Source organism: Balaenoptera physalus (genome assembly GCF_965194825.1).
Source record: "Balaenoptera physalus genome assembly, chromosome: 3".
Classification (NCBI taxonomy): Eukaryota; Metazoa; Chordata; class Mammalia; order Artiodactyla; family Balaenopteridae; genus Balaenoptera; species Balaenoptera physalus.
The window spans coordinates 19,808,163-19,835,780 of record NC_138890.1 but is presented as its reverse complement, the minus strand read 5'-3'; the positions used below and the strand labels follow the sequence as shown (position 1 = coordinate 19,835,780).

At 36.9% G+C, this 27,618-nt stretch overlaps 1 protein-coding gene across 9 annotated transcripts; it reads right to left on the bottom strand.

Annotated features, from left to right (window-relative positions):
• Positions 1 to 1,553: 1,553 nt before the first annotated feature.
• CLK4 (CDC like kinase 4) lies at positions 1,554 to 23,377 on the bottom strand. Of its 9 annotated transcripts, XM_082453538.1 has the most exons (15): positions 19,420 to 19,455; positions 16,916 to 18,406; positions 16,757 to 16,815; positions 15,425 to 15,647; positions 14,255 to 14,345; positions 13,790 to 13,856; positions 13,248 to 13,277; positions 10,687 to 10,803; positions 10,428 to 10,594; positions 10,127 to 10,221; positions 9,747 to 9,876; positions 6,897 to 6,979; positions 4,011 to 4,090; positions 2,854 to 2,944; positions 1,554 to 2,770 (listed from the first exon to the last, which is right to left on the bottom strand). In XM_082453538.1, the coding sequence occupies exons 2-15, from the start codon at positions 16,943 to 16,945 to the stop codon at positions 2,630 to 2,632; spliced, it is 1,404 nt and encodes a 467-aa protein (XP_082309664.1). In that variant the 5' UTR covers positions 16,946 to 18,406; positions 19,420 to 19,455; the 3' UTR covers positions 1,554 to 2,629. The 9 variants fall into 9 exon arrangements, with proteins under 9 accessions (XP_082309664.1, XP_082309662.1, XP_082309668.1 ...); XM_082453536.1 differs by lacking the exons at positions 16,757 to 16,815; positions 16,916 to 18,406; positions 19,420 to 19,455 and adding exons at positions 20,254 to 20,414; positions 23,211 to 23,377; XM_082453542.1 differs by lacking the exons at positions 16,757 to 16,815; positions 16,916 to 18,406 and adding an exon at positions 20,254 to 20,411 and having other exon boundaries at positions 19,420 to 19,486.
• Between the last annotated feature and the right edge of the window lie 4,241 nt (positions 23,378 to 27,618).

The following is a 27,618-nucleotide window of genomic DNA, read 5'->3' as shown; positions in this document are numbered from 1 at the left end:
ATTTTAACCATTTTGATGGTTGAAGCTATGTATCAACTACTAAAGAAAAACGTGAGAAAAATGGAATCCAAGTAATTAAACTATTAGCCATTACATTCATTTCACCCCATTTCACAGAATCGTGAACAAGAATCAAACTGAAGTTTTTAACTCAGTAAGGTGTATTATCACAAGAAGGCACAATGCTAGAATCTAGGATACCTGAGTTTAAGTCACAATTCAGCCACAATTATTGGGAGTCGTGGCTGAGTCATTTCTAATTTCTCTAGCATCTAGCCCTTCAAGATTATTCAGAGGAATAGTTTTCAGTTGTACAAACTACAAAACTTCACCGGGTATTTTGCTACTGTCAACTGGATAAGAGAAGTCAATTTTATTCGTCTACTCCAAAAATTTTGATGAATGCATGGATGAGAACACCTGAGAAAATAAGCAGTAGCAGAAAACACTGGAAATAACCTATTTAGCTGCACTTTTAAAACCATGTTTGACGGCAATGGAATTTCTAGAAATAGTAAACTATGAGACATCAACTCACGAGGGAAAATACCCAGTTACAAACGATCCATACTTATACACCGGCCATTCTAAACCTTTCCTGTTAGTGCTGAAGCTCCCAACACTGTCAAATACAAACCTGGCACTTTCAGAAATTGAGTTCAGAAGTACAAGGAAAAAGGCAATTAAGAGTAGGAACCTGAGAGTTCACAGAAGATGGGAAGGAAGGTTAGCGGTAGACACTCATATGATACCCGAGGTACCATCCTCACCACTAAACTTTTCTTCTATCCTACCTAATTCACTGAAGTTTCACTTTAATTCCTAAACTTCCATGAATTAGGCCTAGGAACTAGCAAATACCCTTAGTGAAGAATGTAAATACTTTTCAGCAGGGAAAGGGGTTAGCAATCATTAACTTCTTAGTAAGAAATAGCGTGGATATTTTCTTTCCTCCTATATCCTGAGATCAGCTACTCCAAAGGAATGAGTTTCTGATGGGGGAGAAAGTAAACATTAATTTGGGAACTTGGAGCACTTGTAGGGAAAGGTCAGGAGGCTTAGGTAGTACAGTGGCACTAGCAGTATGGAAATGGAGAGGAAAATAAAGGATGGCTGACTTCTTAATCTCTATAACGAGATTGCTGTGTTAAGGAAAAACCTTTTCTTTACATCAAATGCTCCTTTAAAAAAAACCTTATAACATATAACATAGTTCAACTATATGTGGACTGCATCAGAGACCTAAGCATAATTTATGCAGTGATTCTACGGCAAAATTTATTTCAGCTTTTTTAAATTCCTAGTCAACTTCAGGAACATAGCTTTACTATATGTGCAAATGCTACCAGCAGATCATGTAGAGAAACCCACCTTGGTATCGCTATTTGTCATACCAAAAAATTACAAGCATTTTATGTTCAAAATACAGATAAAACTCAAATCTTTGGTAATGCACTTCAGAAATGGGAATACTTTTAACAAAAAACCTTTATCTGGATAATCAATCATGAATTCTACAACAAAAAGTATTTTTACCCGGCAGACTGATCAATAGTTTTTGTTTTTTTTACTAAATTAACATTTACCATGTAGTTTTTAATGTGAAAACAGGTAAACAGAAAAAAATACCTACAGACAAACAAAAAGTTCATTATGTTAACCAATCAGGGTCTGGAAATTTCTGCAGTTTTCTTCCCAAGTGTTCTCCAATCAAATCATCTTTTTTTTTCCAATAAAGAGTAACATAAATACAAATTGTTTAATAATAACCTTAAAGTCTCATAGGCTGAGGTTTAAGTATTTATACTTCATATGGTAAGGAAACAGATATTGGACAATTTCTAGACTCCTTAAGATTTGGCATTAAAAACAAAAACCTCAGTCATCAGAATTCCTATTTCTACGTTTGTGACTAACTACATAAATAGCCATTGGAAAATAGACTTCCCAAGCTAACTTTCCAGTTACTTTAATCTTAAACGAAGTGTGATGCGGTTTTATTAACCTATTACGATGCACAAGTTGGATGTCTTTCCATGAATGCTACTTACCACCACTGACATCACCCAATGAAACAGAACATAATACTTACAATTTAATGAAATTCCAACAGCAAACAGTTCCTATGGGTTTTGATTTCTAATACCTGCCTACCTAGAGTTAATAATACTTATTACCTGTTCAACAATTACAGAAAAAACTTTTCAAGTTAAGAAAAGTTTGAGGTATATAAAGAATATTCATTTAAGAATGAAGTAGTCAAGATTTCCTTTTACTCAAAAAAAAAACCAAAAAACAAAAGACAAAAATCACTTCCAAGAGTCAACCTCCATGTACAAAAGGCAAGATCAATCACATTTATCGCTGGACACAAAGGATATTCCAAAGGTCTTTAAAAATGGTAATTAATCTCAAAAAAGGAAAATTAATTTTAGCTTTTATATTTCATTCATTATCAAGACCATATTTGCTTAAGATAATTATGCAATTGATACAAAACATACAGCATTTACACTTAACTGTACAAAATAATTTAAGGTTTACAAAAATATTAGAATGTTTAGAGTTGACTGACACAGTCTTAAATAATCTCTTCTAGAGAAGTATAGTAAGACCACTGATTTCCATTTCATTTCTTTTTTAATAAGTCAAAGAAAGGATGCTGCAATGCTTCATCCAAGGTAATTCTTTTCACTGGATCATATTCTAACATTCTTCGAACCAGGTCAAACAGTTTCTCATGTTCTTCATCATGACAAAGCATAAATTCCTGAGGGGAAAAATGACTTTGTTTAAGAAAGACATTAAAAAATAGTTAAAACAGGTTTTTTTTTTTGTTTTTTTTTGTTTTACCTTTAATGGTTTGCAGCGTCTCCTAACGTATCTACCAGCAGAACTATGTTCATCCCAATCTAGCTGATTATGATGAAAATACTTGTGTTTCCTATAGGAAAGAGAAGTCTGGATTAGTTTAAATTAAAAACAAAACAAAACAAAAAACCCCCCAAAAACCCACATGCTTACCCTGCCCCCACCAGGGGATTGGGGGAAAAGATGGAACCATAGACCTCTCTTTATATATACATAAACATACAATTTCTAAAAATCTCAGCAATAATTATATCAGATACCTTGTATGGTATTTTTCCTAATCTTGTACCCTCTGAAGTTTTAGTATCCCACCTAAGTTGTTCCCAAATACCATACATGACACAATGCCAGCTTCAAAAACAGAGGTTCCTAGATCCATTCCTGTAAATTCTGATTTCACTAGATCTGGAATGGGGCTGGAAATCTTTAACAATTCCCTGGGTGACTTCTGCGGTGAAGCTGTTTTGAAACCACTTATAGTATTCTTGTCCAAAGACATACATGTGGTTTGCAACAGTCTGGAATTCAAACTTAGATATGACTCCAAAATCAAGCTCTTTTTACTACTCTATGTATTATTTTTACATCAACCTAGGAAAACATTTATGCAAAGGTTAACTTGAGTATAAAAACACCACTTTATTTACTGGATCACAAAGTAAATACTGCATTACTTTTCAAAAACTTGACTTCATGAAAAAAAATTCAAAATCTACAGTCTTTGGAATAAGCAATAACAACAAAGATGGGTTTTCTATAGTTTGAATATAGGCCACTGCATGTACCCAATAAGGGCTTTAATCTTAAAAAGCATACCTGGTGGCGCAGTGGTTGAGAATCTGCCTGCTAATGCAGGGGACACGGGTTCAAGCCCTGGTCTGGGAAGATCCCACATGCCGCGGAGCAACTAGGCCCGTGAGCCACAACTACTGAGCCTGCGCGTCTGGAGCCTGTGCTCCGCAACAAGAGAGGTCCCAATAGTGAGAGGCCCGCGTACCGCGATGAAGAGTGGCCCCCGCTTGCCGCAACTAGAGAAAGCCCTCGCACAGAAATGAAGACCCAACACAGCCAAAAATAAATAAATTAATTAATTAATTTAAAAAATAAAAATAAAAAACGCAAATAAATAAAAAGCATACCTTGTTTTCTGAATCATGTGTGTTGGTATGGGTCCTAATATACGTTCCATCATTGCCAGGTGCTCTTTACTATCATGAGTCTAAAAAAGGAAAAAGAAACTTAGCACTTTCCATTTCCCTATATGCACATAAAAGGAAAACACAAGAAAATAGTGTTTCCGGGACTTCCCTGGTGGTCCAGTGGTAGAGAATCCACCTTCCAATGCGGGGGACGTGGGTTCGCTCCCTGGTCGGGGAACTAAGATCCCACGTGCTGTGGGGCAACTAAGCTTGCCCACCACAACGAGAGAGCCCGCGTGCCACGAACTACAGAGCCCACACACTCTGGAACCTGCACACCACAACTGGAGAGAGAAAACCCGTGTGCCGCAACTAGAGAGAAGCCCACGTGCTGGAATGAAGACCCAATGCAACCAGAAAAAAAAAAAAAAAGAAAAAATTAAGTAAATAAATAAATGTTAAAAAAAGAAAATAGTGTTTCCATAAAAGGACTAGATTAGACAGCTATACAATTTATATTACACTCTACTTCAAAGATGGAATAAAACCGAATGAGCTATACTGATCGTCTCATTTCTGAAATGGATCGGTAAGGTCTGTATAGCTGATTGACAAACAACTTTTTAAGTACATTTTACTGAAGTACGGTTGATTTACAATGTTCGAATAATTCGTTTAATGTAAAACAGAACAGTTTTTCCTTATTTGTATTACTTGTACTGCTTAACTGCGGGATGACTGGGGAAGATTACCAAAAACCTGGCTACTCATTTTATCAGTTGTTTAACTAACCTCCATTACCCAATGGATGGCAACTTTGTAACACTAATCCTAGACAATAAAAATACAGTCCCAATAATTCTTACAACAACCTTGAGCTAGGAATGTGGGAACATAACTTCCAAAGAGGTTAAGATACTAGCTCAAGCTCATATAGCTCATCAATGAGGAAACCTGAGCTGTGAACCCAAGTCAAAACTCATATTCTTAAATTACACAGTAACAGAGCTTTGGCTAAAGTAGAATAAATTGTTAAACTAAATGGTACACTCCTAAGCAGAGGCTGGCAAACTTTTTCTGTAAAGGACCAGATAGTAAATATTTTAGGCTTGGATGGTCTACCACATATTCTTTTTCGTTTTTTAAAGCAGGCATCAGACAGGATATAGTTTGCCAACCCTTGTTCTGAAGAGCAGAGTCTATGTGCAATGCTTTTTAAATCCATTAACTACTGTGCCTAGCACACTTTCAAAATGTTCTTAATTCATGACAGGAATAAATAATACAAGCTCCATTATCTTCAAAAAGTTCCTTAGTTGAAGACTATTTTGGAGGGTAGAATTAAAATATAAACCACATCTCAAACCAAAGTTAATAACTGATGCTTAAGATCTCAGAATGATTTACAATCATAAAACCATCTGAAGGATTTTACATGTGTCAAAATGAAGAAAGCATGCACTGTGCTCAACTTTTTCCTTGACCCTATAGCTTACTACCACAAAACCAGACACCACCCCCTAGAAATGACTGACAGCTATGTTCTAGATATCATACTTGTCTACAAACTCAGAGTACTTTTAACAGATCTCTACAGAGTAGACAGAAGTTTGGTGAGGTGCCCCACAGCAGTGAACACATATATTCTGCAACAGCCACCTAAGTGACTTATAATTCATCACAGCTTCCTCCCTCCTCATCCTGCATTGCCATAACCTCAAATCAACCTTAGTATTAGCCAGGAACTCCCTAACCACCCTCACCTCATCCAACAACACACCTTGATCAAATCACAACCCTCTTAAAGTTCTTCAATGGTTATACCACTTGAAGCTTTCAAGACTTTTAGTTTTCTGACATAAGCAAAATTATGAGGAAAAAAAGTAGAGACCTAAATAACATTTTCCCCTTTTTGTTTTGCCAAGTAAGCCAATAACTGTTATCATTTCATAGAAAGAACATTTTAATACCAAAAAAAACAGGAGAGAGAATTTCTAAATGAAAGCCAGAATGGCAACCCTACAAAATCATTTTCATTTTAGACCAGTCTACATTTGGAAACCACTGACTCCTAGGATGAAACAAATACCTTTCTATGGCAAACAAGTCCACTATGAATCAGTACTTGCCTACTGACACCATTTTCCTATTTATCCAAGACACTCCGACAGCACTATTCATCCTTCCTCAACTAGAGGCGCTTCCTTTATGCCTCTTGCATTTATGAATACCATTTCTTCCTGATATGGCCATCACACACTCTAGTTTTCTGACAAACTCTTACTCTTCCTTATAGCATGGATTAAACTCCCTACTCCTCATTGATGCCTTTTCTAAGGGAACTTAACCGTTCACCTTTTCTGGGTTCCCTTCTACATTGTTCCATTATAGCATGTATCACATTGTACTGTACGTTTTCCCATGTCTATCCTGTGTATGACTTCCTTGAGGACAGAGATGCTGTCTTTTCATTTTTATACACATAGTGCTTAGAAATGTGCCTAGGGTGTCATAGATGCTTAATACAACTTACTGTTTCTGAATTCTTTTAATAAAAGTGCAACATAACCAGAGCTGAATTAAAGCTGACCGTAGTAACACTAATGTAAATGTATGAAGGAGCACCACAATAAAAAAATGGATCATATGAAGTCAATATGAACCATGTGTTTAAAAGCTCCACAGGCAGAATGAATTATGACCATTCACTGAGAGTATTTCATTCAACTATGGTTTTAGAGAAGGATGACTATTTTGCACATGTAAGTTTTAATCTTAAGAATAATGACACTATGGCAACTTTGCAATAGGGAAACCAAAACTTTAACATGCCTTTAACATTAAAGCTCATTATGAATCAGTAAATAACATTTACTAAATACATACCTGAAAGACTGTGAAACCAAGGTAATATTCAATAAGAATGCAACCTATGCTCCAAACATCACAAGGCTGAGACCAACCTAAAGCTATTTAAAAACAAAACCAAACATTTTATTATGCAACAATTTTTAACTGCCAAGACACAGTATCTTTTCCTAGGTGGGTGCTCTCTTTATAGAGCCCATTTAGGAGAATATGATAGTAAATTCAGGGTTTACATTTTTAGTTTTATATCAAACATTATTCAGTATGCTTTCAGAGTCCTCCATATCCTTGTATCAAATTACAGTATTTTAACCTGGGGGAGGAGGCATTTTATGTAAAATAAGAGGGCTTAGCAAATATTCCATAGTCTCTGAATTGCTTGTGCAATGAGGAGCACTGTCATACCCAGTTAACGGTTGTTCTATGAAATTTTACATTTTATTAGTGCAAATATAGATCAATAATTATCCTCAGAATGTAATTACTAACCCCTTATCAATTACCATCAGCTTGATATCTGAGTTTATTTCTTCCATTAAAAGAAATAGTAGTGTCACATAAATTATGTAAGAATTATAATGGATATTATAAGCAGTGTCACCCATAAGCAGAATTATATAGCTATTTAAAGTTCACATAGAGAGGTATCTATATATGTACTTTCAGGCTGTCTATACATGATCATATATACTTTCTCCTTCAGAATCTCAATAGTAACATTATTCAGAAAAGAAAAAAACACCTAGCCTTAAGTCTATATCTAATTAGAAAGGAAAAGAGTAAACCATACAGATGTTTTAACCTTTTAAAGATTAAGTTTTTAATAAAACAATAATGTACAAATAAAACCTACTTTAAAAGACATTTCAATTACTTTCAGTAACATTACTGAATTTAAAGACAAAGGAAGAAACAATATATTCAAGGAACTTGACTATGATTTAGCCATTTTTGTTAACCCTCATAGTACTTATCACTTGAACAAAAGGATAATGGAGCATGGTTTCTACTTACAGTAACACATACAAAATCTGCAAATGATAGAGCTTGGATCTAAGATGAAAGTTTTCTTTTCCAGCCACTCCTGTCTCCCAGTCCAGCTTCTCCCAGGTGACTGTAAATCACCTCATTCTCTTATGGGTCAGCTCTCATACTCTTTGGAATTTCACATCATTCACTTTTACCAACTTCTGTTTACTACCAACACCCAAGACATGACACCAACTGCCCTCCTCAATGGTAGCACCTGACAACATCTTCCTCTTCGGCCTAATTCTGTCTTAATCCTCAGGAGTAACACTTCACAAACACACAAAGAACCCTTCTAATCTTCCCATCTGTTCATTTCTTTTCCTAAAGACCAATAACCCCAATTTCAGATTTATATCAACTATCCCCAGCTTGGCCACACATGGGACTGTAGTATTACTAAGAATCACTGTATCTTACGCAATCTAGGAGGAGGCCATTAACTAACTGTAAGATACACCACTGTTTTATGAACCAATAACAAAGAAAAAAATGCCAATTGTTTTGTGTTGTGTTCCCTCACATGTTAAAATGTGGAGAAAAATCTTCTTAAAATGGATAAAACACAGCAAGTTATCTCTTTTAAGCTCTGAAAATACCTCTCTGTCCACAATCTCTTCCCACACTCTTTTCTTTTACCTTCATTGCAGCCTTCAGTCCTCAACCATGAATACACTTTCTAAACTACTGCAACATAGCAGCTTCTTTCAGACCATACTAAGCAGAAATCCTAGTAACATGAATCTCAAAGATGAGCTCCAAACCTGTGCTATCCTATGTGGTAGCCACTAGCCACATGTGGCTATTTAAATCTAAAATTTAAATTAATTTAAAATTCAGTTCCTCAGTCACACTGGCTATACTGAAAGTACACAGTAGTCTACGTGTGGCTACTAATGGCTACCATATTGGATAGTGCAGATACAGAACATTTCTATCATCACGGAAAGTTCTACTAGCCAGCACTACATAATAGTCTTAATTTCCTGTCCCTTTTACTAATTCTCTACTCTAGGTAAACATCATTAGTTTGCTTTCACACTCATATTCTGAACTACCAAGTCCTCTTAGACAAAAGGTAAAAAGTGGAAAAGACTGATTCCACAAAGATGTTTTACTATCCAACCTCGGTTGAAACTTACTTTTGGCGAATATGCTTATACCATTTAACTATCTCCCAATATCACCTGATCTGAATTTTTCCCACTGTCTCCAAGCCCCCAAAGCCATCTCTGACTTCCTTGCTCTATCAACATGACTTGGTCTCAAACTTTTAAATTTTGAGGCATAAGATGCGCTCTCCCTCACTGAGTTCCCTTTTATTAATATTTAAAAACCCTGCACCTTAACTAATTTTCCTTTCCATGCTTTCTCATGTCAAAGATGATTAAAGAAGCTCTCCTCTTAGACTAGCCCCCCTTTCTTCTCCTCTTAACCTCCATCCACCCTACATCTAGACGTCTGCCAACCAAATCTTTAGCATTTTCACCAGCACTATGCTTTTGTGATGAGACGAAAAGAGGTGCCCACATAGCTTCAAAATCACACTGCTGTCAGGTACTTAGCCAATACAGCTTGTTCTCTTACGATCTTGTAAGACTAACTTGTTCAAAAATAACCACCACCTGGAATATCTTTACAGATGATATCACATTTTTCCCACTCAGGAAAAATATTTATAGCAATGTCCAGACAGCTTTTATGAAAACAGAAAACATTTTCTGTACACTGCTAAGAAAATCACAGCTATCCCCCGACTACCTGCTCCCCAATAAAAGCTGTAGAGAACAAAAAACCTCTTTTTCAATTAGAATATCAGGAAGTCTGTTATCTACTGACCCAAAATGACCTCTGGAGCTCTGTAATGCCGTGTAGATACCAAAGTACTATGATGTTCATCATCGTATGTTGCACTTCCAAAGTCAACAACTTTGATATCTGTGTTTTTCAGTGTGCGTTCATCACGTTTCTAGAGATACAGTTAAGTAAACACAAAGATCAATAAAGATATGAAAAATTTTATAGCACTATCCAAAAGGCTTGCACATGAATTATCTTTTTGATTTTCAAAATAACCCCATAAGGAAGGCAAAGGATTACCCTTTTTGGGTTAAACATCAGGATATAATAAGCCTCAAAGGTAAAATTCCTCATCCAAGGATCACCAAGCTAAATTAATTTTAAAGACAACTACCAAAATTAAAACAAGTGTAACTTACCATTTTCGAATTATACTTGACTACATAGTCAGACTTCACAAATAAAATATTTTCAGGCTTCAGATCTGTATGGGTTAATTTATTATGATGCAAAACTACAAAAGAAAAAAAAGACTTTATTAGTTTCACTTACAAATTTAATCTGTACCGGGGCAAAGGAGAATTAGTAGTAGATGTAGGGATCAAAAGTGGTTTCATTTTTACTTGCAACATGCATATTTAGTGACAATGTTTTGATATGTTGCTTGTATAATAAAACCTTTAATTTATTGGTATTTAAAAATTTAACAAGTATACTTACAATTTATTGACTGACAGATCTGATATGCCATTTGCCTGATATGGTCAATTTGAAATGGCAGAAAGCTGTTTTCTTTAATGAAATCATAGGTACTAAGTCCCAGGAGTTCAAACACAATACAAACATGACCATGATGATCAAACCATTCTAGCATCTGGACACATCGGCTAAAACAGATCAAAATAAAAATAATTCAGTTCATAGAATTCTGATTATTTCATGTAACATAATGGATCACAGTTCCAAGTTTATTACTTACAAGATGCTATTGGGATCAGTACTATTTAAATGCTCTAATACTTGGATTTCTGAACGAGCTGCTTCACGATATCGTCCCACATTTTTTATGATTTTCACTGCTACATGTATGCCATCCCTTAAAAACAAAATGAAAATGGTAAATGTACAGAAGGGCGTTGAAGACATGTATCCTCTAAAGCAGCTGTCCCCAACCTTTTTGGCACCAGGGACCGGTTGCATGGAAGACAATTTTTCCATGGTTGGGGGGACGGTGTGATGGTTCAGGCGGTAATGCAAGCTATGGGGAGCAGCATATGAAGTTTCACTCGCTCGCCCACTGCTCACCTCCTGCTGTGAGGCCCAGTTCCTAACAGGCTGCGGACCGCTACCAGTCCACGGCCCAGGGGTTGGGGACCCCTGCTCTAAAGCATAATCTTATTAAGTACCAATCATTCTATGCTATTTTCCTAAAATAATCTTTCACGGTATATTATAGCAGATCTATAAACATTTTTTCAAAACATTTTGACAAAATATACTTTATATGGAGTGATGATTTCTCTTAATACTTATGAACATTAATGTTTGTTTCCAAAAGTTTAAATTTACCTAGATTTTATAAGTAGTTTTTTTAAAAAAAGGATAAAAATATAAACCTTGAATAGAACATACTACTGCTGAAAGCATTCGCTCATTCACCAGGCTAGACCGACCGTGCCAGATGTTGCATTGGAAATCAGTGATAAAAAGGGCTTGTCTCATGTACCTCATAGTCTAATGGAAAAGACAGACACTTGAACAACTTATCATAAGGTTAGAAGTGCCTGGTACAAGGAGTAGAGAGAAGAAAGAGCCTAACCATCAGGGTTAGGGGAGCTTAGACTTCTTCAGAGAAGAAAGACAACTATCAGTTTGTTAGATAATTCCAGCAAAGGAGACACCATCAATAAGTCATGAAGCCAAAAAAACGTTTAGTGCATTCATGGATGCGAATAGGTATAAATAGCAACAACGTAGGGCAGCGTGTTTTAGACCGGGGCATCTGTAATACTTCCTAAAAAGTACAGAGGGAATTCCTTGGTGGTCCAGTGGTTTAAGACACGAGCTTTCACTGCCGTGGGCCCAGGTTCAATCCCTTGTCGGGGAACTGAGATCCCGCAAGCCACGTGGCGCGGCCAAAAAAAAAAAGCCATAAATGATTTTGAGGAAAGGGATTTCCAATCTTCAGCTTCCTTCTGTCCTCTTTTCTAAACCTGATATTCTTGAATACAAGCCAGCAGTCAACCCTGCATTTTTCACTATGGCCTTCCCACATTACAAAAGAGAACCCCATGCACACGAAATTAATATGGCAAGGTTTGTGCCCTAGGCTGTTTTTAAAAAAAAAAAAAAAAAATCTTTGAGGCAAACAAATTTTTCTAGTGGCTGGATAGCAAACCTATTCCAAACTCATTTCTTTTGACAAGGCCCCAATGAAGTTGTGGGCTGATATATAATCATCAAAATAAATTTTTAATGATTTATCTCCCTATGATGTATAGCATATATCTCAAAACTTAAAAAGAATTACTATAAAACTGCTGTGACAAAACTTCTTCTAGTCTCATCTATTTAATCATACGGCCAAGTTTTCTAACTGCTAATAAGCTATAAAAATGAACAGTGCTAATAGCTATAAAAATGAAAAATGGATAATGGTGTTAGCTAGTGCTACTATAGTAATCACATTGCAGTATATAAATGTTTCAAACCAACGTTATACACCTTAAACTTACAAGCTTTCATATTACTTGTCAATTAAAAAAAAAAAAGAAAAATGGAAACTTAATGCTAAAACAGTAAGATTTATCTATGGACACATGAACTCGTTTTTTAAAGGCCCCAACCATCTCAACAAAAGATATATTTTCAATTAAATTGTATGTTTTAGGTCTAATAAGTATCAAAATTTGTAACAGATTTGTACTTGATCAACTGAATACTATTCATTGGAATATCTCAAATACTCAAGTCTTGGAACCTCAAGAAATTTTTAAAAGACCTTAATGCGACAACTAGTGAAATGTGAATCAGGTCTGTAGATTAGCTGGCAAAACTTGAAAATACATATAACATGTAAATATAGAGAATGATTAAATACTGTAAAATGTTAACATTTGTGGAATCTGGGTGAAGAATATATGCGAATTCTTTGGAATATTTTAGCAACTTTCCTAAGTCAAAGTATTTCAAAATATCTTAAAATTTTACTTTATGTTCACATTTTTGTCATAGAGAGGAAAGGGTGATAATAAAAGACATTTAGGATAATATTCTTTATGAAAAGCGAAGTAAAAGTAAGTTCAAGGATAAAGCATTTCTAAGTATTCAAGAAAAGTTTGTTCATGGATGACAGGAGGTATCAAGCTGTTGTATTTAGATTCCCCCAAACATATTTAGAAAGAGAGATATGTTTTTTTTTAAAAATCAGCATTTACAATAAGCTGGAAATTACATCCTCAACTATTTTATGATGAAAAATTTAGATGTCAATTTAGAAATGTGCAGTTTCCACTAAACTGTTTTAAGACGTTCACTTACAAAAAAACTTGCAACCACAGAAGAGAGATCCTAGAGGAAAACATGAAAATGAAGCAGAGAGGGTCAAATAACAAAAAGTTTAGTATAACTCATTAAAGAATCTGAACTTTATTCTGTAGGCTGCAAGTAATGTAATTTCTTTATAGTTTAAGAAGCTAACCCTAACGTGCAAATATTATCCTTTGGAAATAAAAGTTTTTGAACCAAGAAGATTAGACATGCTAATTTATTGTCTCTGCAATTCAAAAGTAGGGTAAAGCACTCCAAATCTCTTATAGAAAGCTAAGGACCTAAGTTCTGGGAAACTCCGCACTTGAACACTCACATTAATTTCAATGAACTCCATCTGATAAAAATTTTCAGCATTCTTGATCAAAATCCATACTTACGGTAAATAAATCATACACAGTTCAAGAACTTTTGAATACTTATACCTCCCAGGAAAACACATAGCTACCACTTAAATTCCATTTCATCTAAATTATGGATCCTTCCCCACCAAAAATATCAGAATGTTCAAAAAAGAAAAACAACAAACTTACATGCCATGATCAACGCACTCTACAACTTTGCCAAAGGCCCCTTCTCCCAAAGTGTCCACGATTTCATCTAAAGTGAGGGGGGAGAAAGAAGTGTAAGTACATGAGTACAAATTATCAGTTATTCAAATAATGAATGCTTAAGTGTGGAATATTTTCAAATGATCTCTATTAAAGCATAATTAAGGTTCCAGCACTCAAATTATTTTATTTTCAGCTGCTACAAAAACAATTTAGATAGAGCTATCTTTCTTGCTCTAATCTCAAATTCCACTGATTATTTTGGAACTTTAGAGTAAAAATATTTAAACTCTATAGAAAAGAAGAAATACAAAAGAACAACAAACAAACCCACGAAAAACAAAACAGAAAAGCAATGAAGAGTTCTTTAGCCCCCCGCTGACAAACTATTCTTAAAAAGATTATTCTGTCTGCAAAGTTTAAAAAGTGTTGAAAAATATTCTATACATCTTGCTCTTAGAACGTCTCCACTTTGACAGATCAGGTGACCCTCCTCATCATCCTCTATACTCCTGGATCTTTTCCTTCGGTGGCTCTTCTGGAACGGCAAGTGGGCAGCACCAAGATCGTCCAGCCAATCAATATATCAGAGTGAATTCAGGGCAGAATACGCAATTCATTCAGCGGGGAGATATTCAGGCATTCAGATAAGCACCAGGCCACGAACAGTTGGCAGGAGCAATTTCAAATTCAGTCCCCAGAAATTCACAGGGCACAGTTTATGTTACAGAAGAAAAACATGGCAAGGAACAGATTTTCAGATAAGATACTTAAAGTGGCAATAGAAAAAAACAACACAATTGTCTCTTTAAAATACTGATTTAATTGAAGTCTGAAATTTAAAGAATGCAATGTCATGATCTATTAATCTCTTGTTATAAAATAGCCTATGCTGTGAGTTGAGATGTCTAGTTTGTAAAGAAAATGTTTTAAAATGTCAAGATTAGTTCAAATTGATACTTAGCAATATTTTTAAATATACTTGATTAAAATAAAAGGGGAAAATAAAGGCTAGTTAATGTCAATGTTCGATCTAATCAATAATAGTTCTACTGAAGAAAACTTGGGGAGGAAAATAATAATTCATAGTTTACTGACCAAACAAGTGAAGATTCATGAGTGTAAAAAAAGAAAAAGGGCAGGCTTTCTGGACAATAATTTCCCCTTCAGCACCCACTTTCAGAACTCCAGTGGAACTAACTGCGGACTGTGCTATACACAGGGTAAGTATCCGCCAGTGCAACTTTCTACATTTGTCTGCAAGTACTGGGAAAGGGGTTTCTTTTAAAGTAAAAAACGTTTAAGATGAAAGAAAAGATGGGTGCTTCATCTTTTCGTATGACTATGTTATAAAACATAAAAATATTTTTAATATTAAAATCAAGAAACTCATGATCTGGTCTGCAGAAAATGAGTAAATGTGGGCAAATGAGGGCTAACTAATAAATACAGATTAGTTGTAAGAATTTGGAAGTTTCCTTTAAGGATTCAAGTAATATAAACACAATTATATTCATATAGTATTATATATATAAACTTTTTCAAACTTATTGGCTCAGTAAGAGCTTTTACACACAAATAAGTATCCACCCAAAATAAAAACAAAATCAATCATACCGAATGTGACTGATTACTTGAACAGTGTCTATTACGCTTCCTTTTAGGACTGCTTCTCCTGCTTCGGACTGAAGAGTTACTGCAGTGGATTCGATAACCGCTTTCAACGTCTCTGTGATAACGTCTAGGAACATATCTTTCGCAGTAGTCATTTCTGTATTCATCAATGTATCTCCGGTCCCGATAATCTCTCTCATTCAAGGACCTGGCTTCTAAATAATGACTGCAAACACATCAAAGGATTTAAAATTACTCTCATTCTAGAATAACGTGGTTAAAATAAAACATTCTCTCAAGAATTCCTGGTTTAAACACCTAACTCAATAAAAGAAAAAAATACAAATTGATGAATTAGAATTTATATTTAACTCACAAAACTTAAGAAATAATTTTACTTTAACCAACAAGCAAATGGGTACATATATCTCTATTAATATATACTGCTATCAAGGAACAAAGCTTGGGTCAAATCATTCAACATATTCAGTGTTTACTTGATTAAGTGTCCCTTTACCTTCTGGTGAAAGTTAAGACCAAAACTTCACAAAACTGCTCTTCTGAAATTCATCAGTCTTATGATATATGCATCTGTAACTAACCTCTCTTCCTTTTTTCAGAGCCACACCCAATATGAGGCAGGCAAAACAGGATTCCTTTCCTTTTTCATGTAAGTTAGGTATCTCTGGCACACAGAGCTCTTTCATGAAAGGTGTATTAGAGCTAAAAGGAATCTTAAATATATTTCAGGCCTTTCATTTTACAGATGACTAAGCTGAGATCCCTAGAAGGAACACGATTTGCCATGGTTGTAGAGCACATTCTAAATCCTATCGTATGTGCCAGTATTATTATACACACCACCTATTCCATCTCCTCTCCTCTTTTTATTTCGAGCTTCCTGTATCTCTTTGAGAAATAGACAACACAGCTTTTGAAGGCTGCTTCATGTGCCAAAAATATCTAAAATATATCCCCCTCAAATGAGAAAAGGTTCTTGTAATTGCTTGCTTAGGATTTCCCAACCCTCTACTTCCCTTTGCATTTTGAATTTCCTGTCATTCCTGCTTGTGAAATAAACAAGAATTCAGGGAAAACAGCATCATCTGGTGCCACAGTGCTTAACTTCTGAATCTACAGATCCCTTTGAAAATCTGATTGAGAGATATGGACCCTCTCCCCCTAAGAAACAGTACAAATGCGTAAACAAAACTTGGCAAGGAATTTCAGAGGTCATGGACCTCAGGAAGTCAATGGATTCCAGTTAAGCAGCCTTGATCTGATGGAAAGAAAAAGACAGATTCAACTGACCCAGTTTCCCGTCCCCCTCTCTACCTGGGATGAGTGTCCTCTTCAACAGAGTGCGAAGCTTCAAGAGGGATGCACATGGAGCACTGAGGGAGAGAGGGGACACCTGCCCAGTCAGACACATCAGCTAAAATAATCCTGACAAGCAATGGAGTGACAGATGTTGACTAGACTGCCCTCACTGACCTCTTCCTTTTTCCCAGAATATGTTGTCATTCTTTTTCTCAGGAGGCTGGTTTACGCAGAAATAAAGGAGAAGCATCTCTAAAACTGCTACTCAACAGGGCTGGGATCAAATCCAGGCTGGGGAGATGCAGAAACCCCCTTTCCCCAGTGTCAGCCTTAAGTTCTAGCCATTGGAGAAATAACTCAGGATATTAGGGTCTAAATCTGGGTCTAAGTCAGGGATCTGATCAGTTGCTTGGAACCGTTAAGGGAGAGACCTACAATACGTCAAACTAGAAATTACCATACTCTAAAGGGCATCTGTTTAATTCTGTAAGGCATCCTTCCCATAAAAGTCTAAAATTTATCAGAAAACTCTAACACTAATAATCCTTAGCTGGACTAGTGCATGAAATTAGAGCTGCTGATAATCCATAAATAATCTATAGAATAACAAACATGGGGTGAAGTAATACCATGAGGATAAACTAAAAAGATGAGGACCTCTTCAACCTACAACAACCAAGGCTTAGAGATTATATAAACAAAGTCTACAGAATTATAAAGGCTATATGGACAGAGTGAACAGGATGAACAGATTGACTTAATTTCTAAAAATATTCACTGAACGTCCAGTGAATATTTCACTGTAGTTCTTCAAAACAGCCAAGACTAATGAGGCTATGGGCATTCGTTTTTATTTCCACACAGGTCCTGTGGAAGATAAAAAATACATATGAGGCAAAATCCCTGCCAACAAATAATTGTTCAATTTGAGATTAGTCACACAAAAATAAAACAAAACTCAACAACGCAGGAAATGCCGAAAGCCTGGATATGAGTGCTTAGGGTCAGAGAGGAGAAAAAACTCAAAATGCTTAAAACGGTCAGGGAAGATTTCATGAAAAAGAAGGGAAGAGTTGTATCTTAAAGGGAAATCAGGATTTGGACAAAGTGGAAAGTAGAAGAAATGCCAAGAGACAAAAATGGCATACTACCATCTTACATTTATAGAGTACTTTTAGCCAGAATGGCTTAGAGATGAGTTTGTCTACATGTTACTTAGGAAATAGTAAGTAGACAATTTCAGCAAGAGCAATTTTCACATAGGGGGACATATGCAAATAAATAATCTGGGAACAGATCATCCAAAAATCTTGCATGCCAGGCTAAAGGGCTTAAAACAGTGTTTCTCAAAGGGTGGTCTCTTTATTAACAATATCGAAATATTGAATTTTTAAAAATGAAGATCCCTGGACCCCAGGTCAGACTCACTGAATAATCTGATAATATGCATTTTAAACATACCTCCAAAGTGATTCTATTCACACTAAAGTTTGAGAATCACTGGTTTAAGGCTTGATACTCTATGTTACAACAAGACATTTAAGGATATAAAATGTGTTCACAGTGTTCACAGCCACATCAGTCTTCCTGTGTAGAATTAATTGATTAAGCCTGTAGGAAGGGAGCAATTCACAGGCTACTTACAAATCAGAAAGAAAAGACACTCTGAAATATACATGAAAAAAGGTAAGATAATTGATACACAATAAAAACGCTTATAAATCATAAATACACTTTAATAGAAAAAGTAGCCTAAGAATACAAAAATAATGTTCAAAATCAACTATACTTCAGTTTAAAAAAATGTTCAAGTGTTCAATAAGCACATGACAGAGGACAAATTCAGCAGAAATTTAAAAATTCAAATGAAAACAAAACACTATTCTTGGCATTTCAAAATAGGCAAGACTGGTGACAGAATGAAGGAGCATGTCGTAGGGAGTGTAACTTGGTACAAACTTTCTAGAAAAATATGTGAATATGTAGCAAGAGCCTTATAAGAGTTCACACGCTTTAACTTGAAACTGTCCCTTCTTAGAACCTATTTTCAGGAAATATCCAGAGGCAAAGATTTGTATACAAAGATATTTTTCAGAAGAAATAATCAGAAATAATTTTACATCCAAATAATGGGGGACTAGCATCCTACCAAGAGTACCTTCTTTATACGTTTCTGTATTTTTCATTTTTTTCCAATAATTTTACAAAAAACACTCTTGTAAAGTTTTGAATCTTGAAAAAGACTATTAGACTATTCCAGATTACGGAGAGCAATTACCACCAGACATCTCTGGTGCCAATATCAAAGAAGAAACTATTGGCCTAGTGGTTATTGGACTGACTCAGTATCATGTTTATGTGGTTAATTATGAACATGAATAACTGTTCATCATTCATATCACTTCCTTTCTACACATACAATGCATAATAAATCCATGAATGGTTAGTACTATGAAGTTAAGCCTTACAGAGTATTTTGTACTTATCTTAATATAGGGTACAGATATTCTTCTATAATACATTAATTAGCTCAGGTCATTGAAATCCTGGCATAGATTCTCCCTCTTCCCTCCATATGATAGTGTGTGAAGAATGATTAGTCGGCACTGATTACCAACACGCTCACTGTTCTAGAGAACAAGTCTGTTTTAGCATGGAGAAGGAAAAAAATTACATACTGTTTTTTAAAGTAACCCCAGTTGGCTAATTTAGAAAGCAATCTGGCAAACAGTCCCAGTGGAACATCTGCACAAAACAAGGAGGAAACATAGAACCAACAAAAACAAATGAGAAAGGGAAATTAATGGAGGACAGAATGAAAGAAACTCTATTCACCTAGGCTTTGTTTAATCATTTAGGAACTTGAAAAACTCCTTCAATTCTATATAAATGTATTACCTCCAAATTTTACACTGGTAAGAATACAATAAAACAGGACACATGCCATTGGAAATTTTTATTGAGGCCCTTCTTACAACAGCCAAGCTTCTAAAAATCTCAAACATATCTACTGGCCTTATCTACAAATATAACCTGTAGAATACAGTATAAGCAACTAATCCCCAACACACTTTAACATTCTCACACACCACATGCTATTTTTCTCATCTGGATGAACTCTTCCCCGCCCTTCATTATCTCTCATTTGTGGAACCCTAAATAAGTGCCCCAAGGTACAGCTCTCCCTACTATATACAAGTTAAAGGCACTCACTGGTCCTTTAATCACTTACTTAACTTTTGTGTGTCTCATTTCCCCCAACTATATTACTGGCAGCTGGGACTCAATCAACTGTCTCCTACAGCTCCCAAATGGACACAGATATATGAGGGTAGGAACTCTGTTCTAGTCACAGCAGTGTCTAGCATATGATAGGCACTCAGTAAATATTTTCTGAATGAGTATTTGTTGACTGATTTATAAAACAATCTGACAGATGAAAAGTACATAAGCTAATGACAAGTCATTAAAACTATTAGTGTTAAAATGGTACTAGTTCAAGCGTAATTTACCAATCAGATTCTTTAAACTGGTGATGCGGTTTGCAATGTCTGTTCTCTTGTGTACTACTGTGGGATCTCCTCTTCCGCTTGTGACTTCCACTGTAGCTTTCGTGTCCCCAGCTTTCTCTGCTATCCCAGTCAGGGCAATGAGTTCTTTTGGAATGCCGCATCTGTTAATGGAAATGAAAAGTGAGTTGTGGAATTTATAGACGGTTATATTTAGTAAATAAAATATTTCACATTAATATTAATTAAATAGAAAAACCCCGGCACATGGGGTCGTACAGGTTCTAAAATCTTCGTAGGTAATGGTTCCCAAGGCATGGAGGCACTATCCCACTGGTATGTCAGATGATTCTAAGTGGCATACACACCTAGTACTAAATGATAACACTGTGAGACCTTAATACATTTTCTTTCAATTCTTCTGGATAAATTCTCAGCTTGGTGCATATCTTCAACTAACACTTGCTAACTGCCATTTTAAAAAAAGAGTCAGGATTCAGGCTTAGAGCCTTCAGTAGACAACAATATCTAGCTAGAAATTAAAAACTTTTTTGGTTTTATTTTTATCATTACCTTCTTTCTATGGTAAATTATTACTAATCTCTTAAGTTATTGATATAATCAAATTATTAAGTTATTGATGTTAACTTTAAATGTGAACTAATTTAAAACAAATATCACAAGTGTCATGCAGCTTTGTCAAAATACTGTGATACAAATAACTGAAGTCAGAGAAACACTTAGGGATACTGAATATAGGAGATGACTGTTTATTTTCAGATCATCCTACAGCCATTCTTAAAATTAAACATATTTGTTGTAGATCTGGGGTGACTAAAGAAATGAACCTATAAGGATGAATGTGGTCACACTGAAATCAGATAATTGTGACAATTCCCTGACTCCATCTACATCCTCACAGGTTCCATTCAGGATCAGGATCTGTGTTCTAACAATGTCATCCCTATCTGCCTCTTCCCATCTTAATTCTTTCACAAAGCAGTTAAGTTTTTAACAGTGATGTCCAAACTGTTGAAGAGGGTGAGGTTCACAACTCAGCAAGGAGCTGAAAACAGGTAAAATGGAGCAAAACCAACTTAGTTAACCTCCTTCAGTTAGCCCAAATGACTCAGTAACAAGCAAACACATTCAAGTAAAAAATTTAAAAGATTTCAAATGAATTAAAAAAGACTTAAAAATGAGGCATCTCCCTGGAGGTATTCCCTAAGAAAATGTAGGTATCATGCCATCAGAGCCCGAAGCCACCAAATATTCAGCTCTTTTAACTCACTTCTCTTGCTGATTCTTAGGTCCAACAAAAATCCTAAAACTCTAGTCAGGGTTCTCACTGGAAATTGATAAGTGAGCATTCTGATTTACATAGTCATTTGAATATGGGAAACTGAAATAAATGACACTACAAATTAACCTGAGCCAAAAGACCATCAGGAAAGCCATCAAAAGAAAATTATATTTCTAGTGGAATTCTGCTGACCCTTCAATTACCCAAATTGTATTTTAACCACATAGGAACTCTTTAAAATTGTTTAGTTAAGCATTCTTAAATCATAGCAAGCAAAATTACAACATCTGATGATTGAGGTTTATTACTGTGACTATTATAATGCAGTTTTTGCAAAACATGTGTGTCTGCTTCAGTTTTGTTTTTTTCCTTCTACTGTCAGTAGGCCATAACTAGCTCACCAAGGTAAAATTCTTAAATAACCACAGTTAACAATATGCAAATATTAAAATAAGTATCTTGGGAGAGCCAAAGGTTTTTATTTCTCTAGCCAAGTTCATTACTTTAAATTTAATTCAGCTGTTAGGAAGCCATCCCCACCCCGCCCCACTACTGTTCAGAAATATTTTCTCAGGAGGCCAAGAGAAGAATCCCAGATCCAGGTTACAGATTAGGTTCCTTCGCATACAAAAAAAAAGAAAAACTATCTAGAATTATCACAGTATTTCTAATTAACAAAGAATCCTACATGTTAGAATCATCGGACATCCTTCAATAAAAACATCAGATACAATAAACATCAGATGTTTATATCCATCTTAGAAACCTGATGCTCTACTGCCCTTTAACACCCTATATTACCCGACAATTTTGCGTTATCTATATTAAAATATCTATATAGATTAAAGTTATGATTAGATGGCTCCAAGAGGACTGCATGTAATGGATAACAAGAAGCCTGTGGGTGTATGTATGGAGCACAATCATACAAAGATAGCTATAAAATAAGACCAGGTGGTTGACGTGGTCAGTTTGGAGCGCCGTTTCCTAAGAATAGTGTAAGCATTTCACGGTTACTTAAGTAATCAAGGACAGTGTGATGCAAAAGTATCAGAAATGCAGATCTGATGCAACAATACTATGCTCCACTTTAGGAAAAAACCAGTTCGCACAAAGGATGAGCCTCTCCGTATTTACCTCTCACAAGCACGAGCTAAATTCCACCACCTGGACTCGCAAACTAGCAGCTCCTTGGACGCCCAGTCCCCACCCCCCGCCTCTCCGCCAGGGCACCTGGCCAGGGCCTTTGGCGCACTCTGAGGCAGAAGTCTGACCACGGAAAATCCCAGAATGCTACAAAAGGCCGAGGCCAGGGACCCAGCGTAAGGCTTGATCTAGGACAACACTTGCCCCAGGAGGCTCTCGCAGGGTCTCACTCTGATCGGCGGGACGAGTCACGGGCCTAAGGAGCCCTGATATGAGTGGCCTGGCCTCTCTGAGAAGAGTCAGCGGCAGAGCCGAGGCCTTTCCGCCCTAGGATTTTAAATCTACCATGACACCTGGGCAACTTTAGGTTTCAAATGCCACGAGCAGAGCTGTGCCCCGAAGAAACCCCGGTCGCCGAGGCCCCGAATCCCGTCGTTTTTCCGACACCTGGCTTCGAGACCTAAAAGACTGGGAAACCGCCCAGCCCAGAACATCCTATCCGAAACCTTACCTCCGCAAAAGCAAAAGGCCCTTTGGCCGATAACTGTCACCAAACCTCCGTCTTCTCTCCCAGTCGCTGCGACAAATACCCTACAAAATGGCGACAACAGCATCCTCAACTACAACCCCACCGTCGGCCTCTAGCGCCACCTACACAGGACGAACGCGCCTGCGTGATAGAGCTCCCGCGCTCCCGCCTCTCCCCCTAAGGGGCGGGGCCCTGTGTGACGTCAGGGGCGGGCCCGGCCCCCCACCACGCGGCTGCGTGGGCGGAGTAGTCGCCGCTCCGAGACGTGTGGTGGCTGAGGCGACTGTCTAGATTGTTTTCGTTGCGTGAGAACCTGGGTGAAGCCGGGAGGAAACGCCCTAAGCCGGTGGCACGTGTCCGCTGCTACTCGAGGAGTTATTCTGAATGCAGCACCTCTCAGCAGAGCCAACCGTGGCTCCGTTTCCTGCTCTCCCTCCCCAGTGGGCCGCACCATGGCTGAACTGCAGGCAGAGCCACCGCGCAAGAGACAAGCCCCAAACCGGCTCGGTGCTAGGCCCAGGCTGGTGCTGGGGTTAGCTCAGTGAACGCGATTGTGTAGTCCAGCCCGCTTGGAACGTCCTGTCTAAAAATGGATTCCGATAAATAAAGAGGATGTCTTAGGAAATAAGCTCAGAGGTGCTTGTCTTTTTAAGGCCTGTGTTCCTAATCAAAACAAACAAAAAATAAGTTTCAGTTGAGACTCCTTCCAAAATTTTTCCTGTTGTGGTCCCTGCCTCCTGGGCAGATTCGGTAGCTGGAAGTTTCCCTAACAAACTTTTCCCCATTATTTATTGCTGTGAGTCAGTTTTATTTAACCAAGGCAGAGTAATGTCTGAGAGCTAGTGAGCCCCGTTGAGGGACTTGCTTACCTCAAATAAGGTATTTCGCAGTTATAAGGATCCCCAGAGTTTCCCGTTGTGAGCGTGTAGAGTGAGAAGAGAGAAGAGGGCCAAAATCTGAGCCCTGGGGAGCACTTAAGGGACAGAGGAAAAGAGCCTGAGAAGGAATGATCAGAAGGAGAGGAGAACCAAGAGTTTGGTGTCAGAGTAAGGGAGAGAAGGGCTTAAATGAGTGAAAGGCTGACAGTGACAAATGCTGGGAAGGAGTCAGGTAGGGTTGGTCCTGAAAAGCGTCAAGAGGATTTTGTGTTCTGAAAAACATTCGATGGATAAAAGAGAAAGTCAGAAATCAAATTTGGGAGGGCACAGTTGGACTGTTGTGGGCATAAATCCAATAGCATGTGGGTTTGTACCTTGTACCTTGTTAGGTGAAAGGAGGGCACTGTCATTTCATGATCTAATATTGTAGAAAACTTGTGCCACCTACTTTGGATAAATTGAATTGTTACGGAGATTGTACCCCATATTAAGAAGTGAAGAAGTGAAGTTGAAAAGATAATTGGAAAATTGGAAGTGAAAATTCTTTATGCTGTAGAATGAAACAGACGTTATTCTCCTCACCTGGAATAGCCACCATTTATGCATCTACAATTTTAAATCTTACCCATCCTTTGAGGTCTGTCTCTAAGATGCTATCTCTGACTACATCAGTTCCCACCCATCTCCCTGCTCTTGACTACTCTGGTTAGAGATGAGGTCCTTAATCAGTTGGCCAAGGCACACTGGTGTGCCTGGAACCACCAAAATATGATGACCAATTTTGCCCATAGTGTGAAATGTATTGGTTCTACAATTGATTATGCCTACTATTTCAGGGACATCTATCTATCAGTTGGAATGTTTAGCTGAGTAGACTGGGCCATCTTGCGAGGTACAGTGGGACTCAGCTTGAGGCATATAGAGGCATAAATTAAGCTGGCAGCAAAGAAAAGTTCCCCTTTTTTGCTGGCGCATGAAAGATCTTTGTCTTGTGAGGCTAAAAGAGAATGTGGTCAGGACAGGGCACAATTTTGCTCAAACAGCAATATAAAGTTAAAAGACAGCCAAGTGGAAAGGTCCCCTACAGAGGGATTTATAGACATCACAAAACAATGTTACCCAGTAGTGGAGTCTGCTTTGTAGTTGCTGCTATCTTATTTTAGTGTCATTTGGAATATTTAAATTTGTCTGCCACTTAAATATTAAGGTCTAATATTTGAAAGTGTGTCATGATCAGGAGGAGGTCGAGAATGTCTTATGACTAGCATTTCTCTATTACATGTACGGTGTTCCTATTTACTCTCTGTGGCTTATGTGCTTTGACTGGAGACAAGGACCTGATTTATATTATCTTTGGTGTCTCAGTGGGTACAACCCAGTACATATTTGTAGGTTGTTTATGGAAGCTGCTTTTGGCTGTTTTGCTCAGTTGGGTTAAGTTGGATTAAATCAAAGTTTGAAATTTACTCCCAGAATCCCTGGGCCAGTTGGCTTAATAATCTTACCTGGCACCTTAACCCTTTCTATTAAGTCAGTTACCTGGAAAATGAACACCTTGTGTCGGAGGACTTAATAAAAAGTCTGTCTAAATTTCTCAGAATCTACTGCTAACACCAGAAAAACTGTCTAATCTGGTAGCTTCATCTTAACACAAGAACAAGTATGTCTAAGAAAACCTTAAGTTAAACCATATGTAAAGAAAATCTTAGCTTTGAAGAGCAACCAGAGGAATATTCTTATCATATATTGTAGCACAGATATTCTACAAGTTTAACTTCAGACATAGGAAACAGTCATCTCTGAAAGCAGAGTTCCAGAGTAAAAACCTAAATTGTTGTGTAAATTACGTTTAACAAAAGATTGTCAGCTATATGGAGAAATCTTTACAAAGGTATAAACCTTTATGGGTTTATAACTTCTAAGTTGCTATTACTGATAATTACCAATCTGTATCTAATTAGATTTTTTTTGTGTTTTTAGCTATCAATTAAATACTCATTATGTGCTAGCCACTTTGTATACATGATCTCATTTAATAATCTAAACAACCCTGTAAAGTGATCATTGGTTACTTGCTTGCAGTCACAGTTATCAAGTACCAGAACCAAGATTCAATCTCAGGACTTACTTGCTCCAAAGCTCTTGTGTTTAACCCATTCTACTGGCTGCTTCAACTCATACAGCAAAGTACAAAGCAACTTACTTTACTTAGTCATTAGGGAAACCAGGCTGAGTTCATCTTTCAGCAAGATCAAAGGAGTGTGTCTTAAAAAAAGCACTTTTCAAGGTGATCTATCGTCAAGGGCTCCTCATGATGAAACAATGACTCAGTTTATCTCCAGCACATCAAGGTCATCAAAGGTCCCAGGGTGCCTTATTCACTGTTCAACAGCAAGTCACAAAGGGTCTCCCGTGCATCCCATGCTGCCTAAGATGGATAACATCCCAGGTTTCTCCAATATTTCCTGCGACTGGTTGTGAGGAGATTCACACAGCACACCATGAAGCAGGATCCAGTCATCAAACAACGCCAGAAACATTCCCTGATACACAGTGAACTTTGCAGTGTATCAAAGGTGGGGAGTGGGGGGGTGCCAGGAGTGATTTAATTCAGAGGTTCTGTTGGGAATAGGATAGGCTGATCTTTCCAATCTCCTTGTCAATTTTCACTACCTCTAATGAAAGGGCTTTGGAACTAGGTTAATAAATTAGTTTCTCAACACCTGCTACCAATCGTCTCAACTATCAACCATCCAGTGAAACCACTGAAGGGAAAATATATTTACCTAAGTAAATACCTAAGTTCTAAATTTCCTATGAATATTGTAGAATCCTACATAAGCATATGAAAACATGTAATATATATTTGTCTCCAAATCTTCTGGGGTTACCTTTTATTTTAATGTATAAATATCAAGTTCCTATTTCATGTAATTGTAGGAAGTACAGTATCCTTCAGAGTATTCTGATGATTTCCATAGTGGTATTAACTTCTCTGGTGGCTTCCCGTCACCTCTCACTCTAAATTCCCATTCCTGGCTCTATCCCTCAGTTCCCTTATACCATCTCATCTGCAGTTGCTGTCCTTGCTTCATAACATTTTGTACCGAGTATTGACACAGACTTCTTCTCCTTGATTCTCCAAAGACTATGTAGCGAGGAATAGGCTTAAAATTTTGAGAATACCAGAGGGTGGGTACAGCACAGAAACAAAAAGAACTTAAATTTTGTATCAGAATTCACAATTCTGAAGGTCCCAATCATTTCTTATCACAGATAATTTCTTACTGGCTTTCATCTCCTTAGGACTCAACTAGGGGAATGGATATAAGTAAAATGGATATATACTACACATTAGTTAAAAGCAATGAACTAAATTTACATATAGCAATATAAATAGACCTAAAAACTTAATGCTGAATGAAGGAGAAAATGTGATTTATAAGACAATATCATTTAGGCAGATATTTAAAAACTGCAACTACACCACATGTTTTCGAGGGTACATATAT

Excerpts from the sequence above, each read along its gene's own strand:
- CLK4 (XM_082453536.1), bottom strand. The coding sequence starts at position 20,414 with ATGCGGCATTCCAAAAGAACTCATTGCCCTGACTGGGATAGCAGAGAA. Across the intron at positions 10,804-13,247 it reads CTGTGGTTGCAAGTTTTTTT|GGATGGCATACATGTAGCAG; the intron begins GTAAGTGAACGT and ends TTTGTTTTTAAG. Across the intron at positions 4,091-6,896 it reads TTGGTTTCACAGTCTTTCAG|ACTCATGATAGTAAAGAGCA; the intron begins GTATGTATTTAG and ends TTCCTTTTTTAG.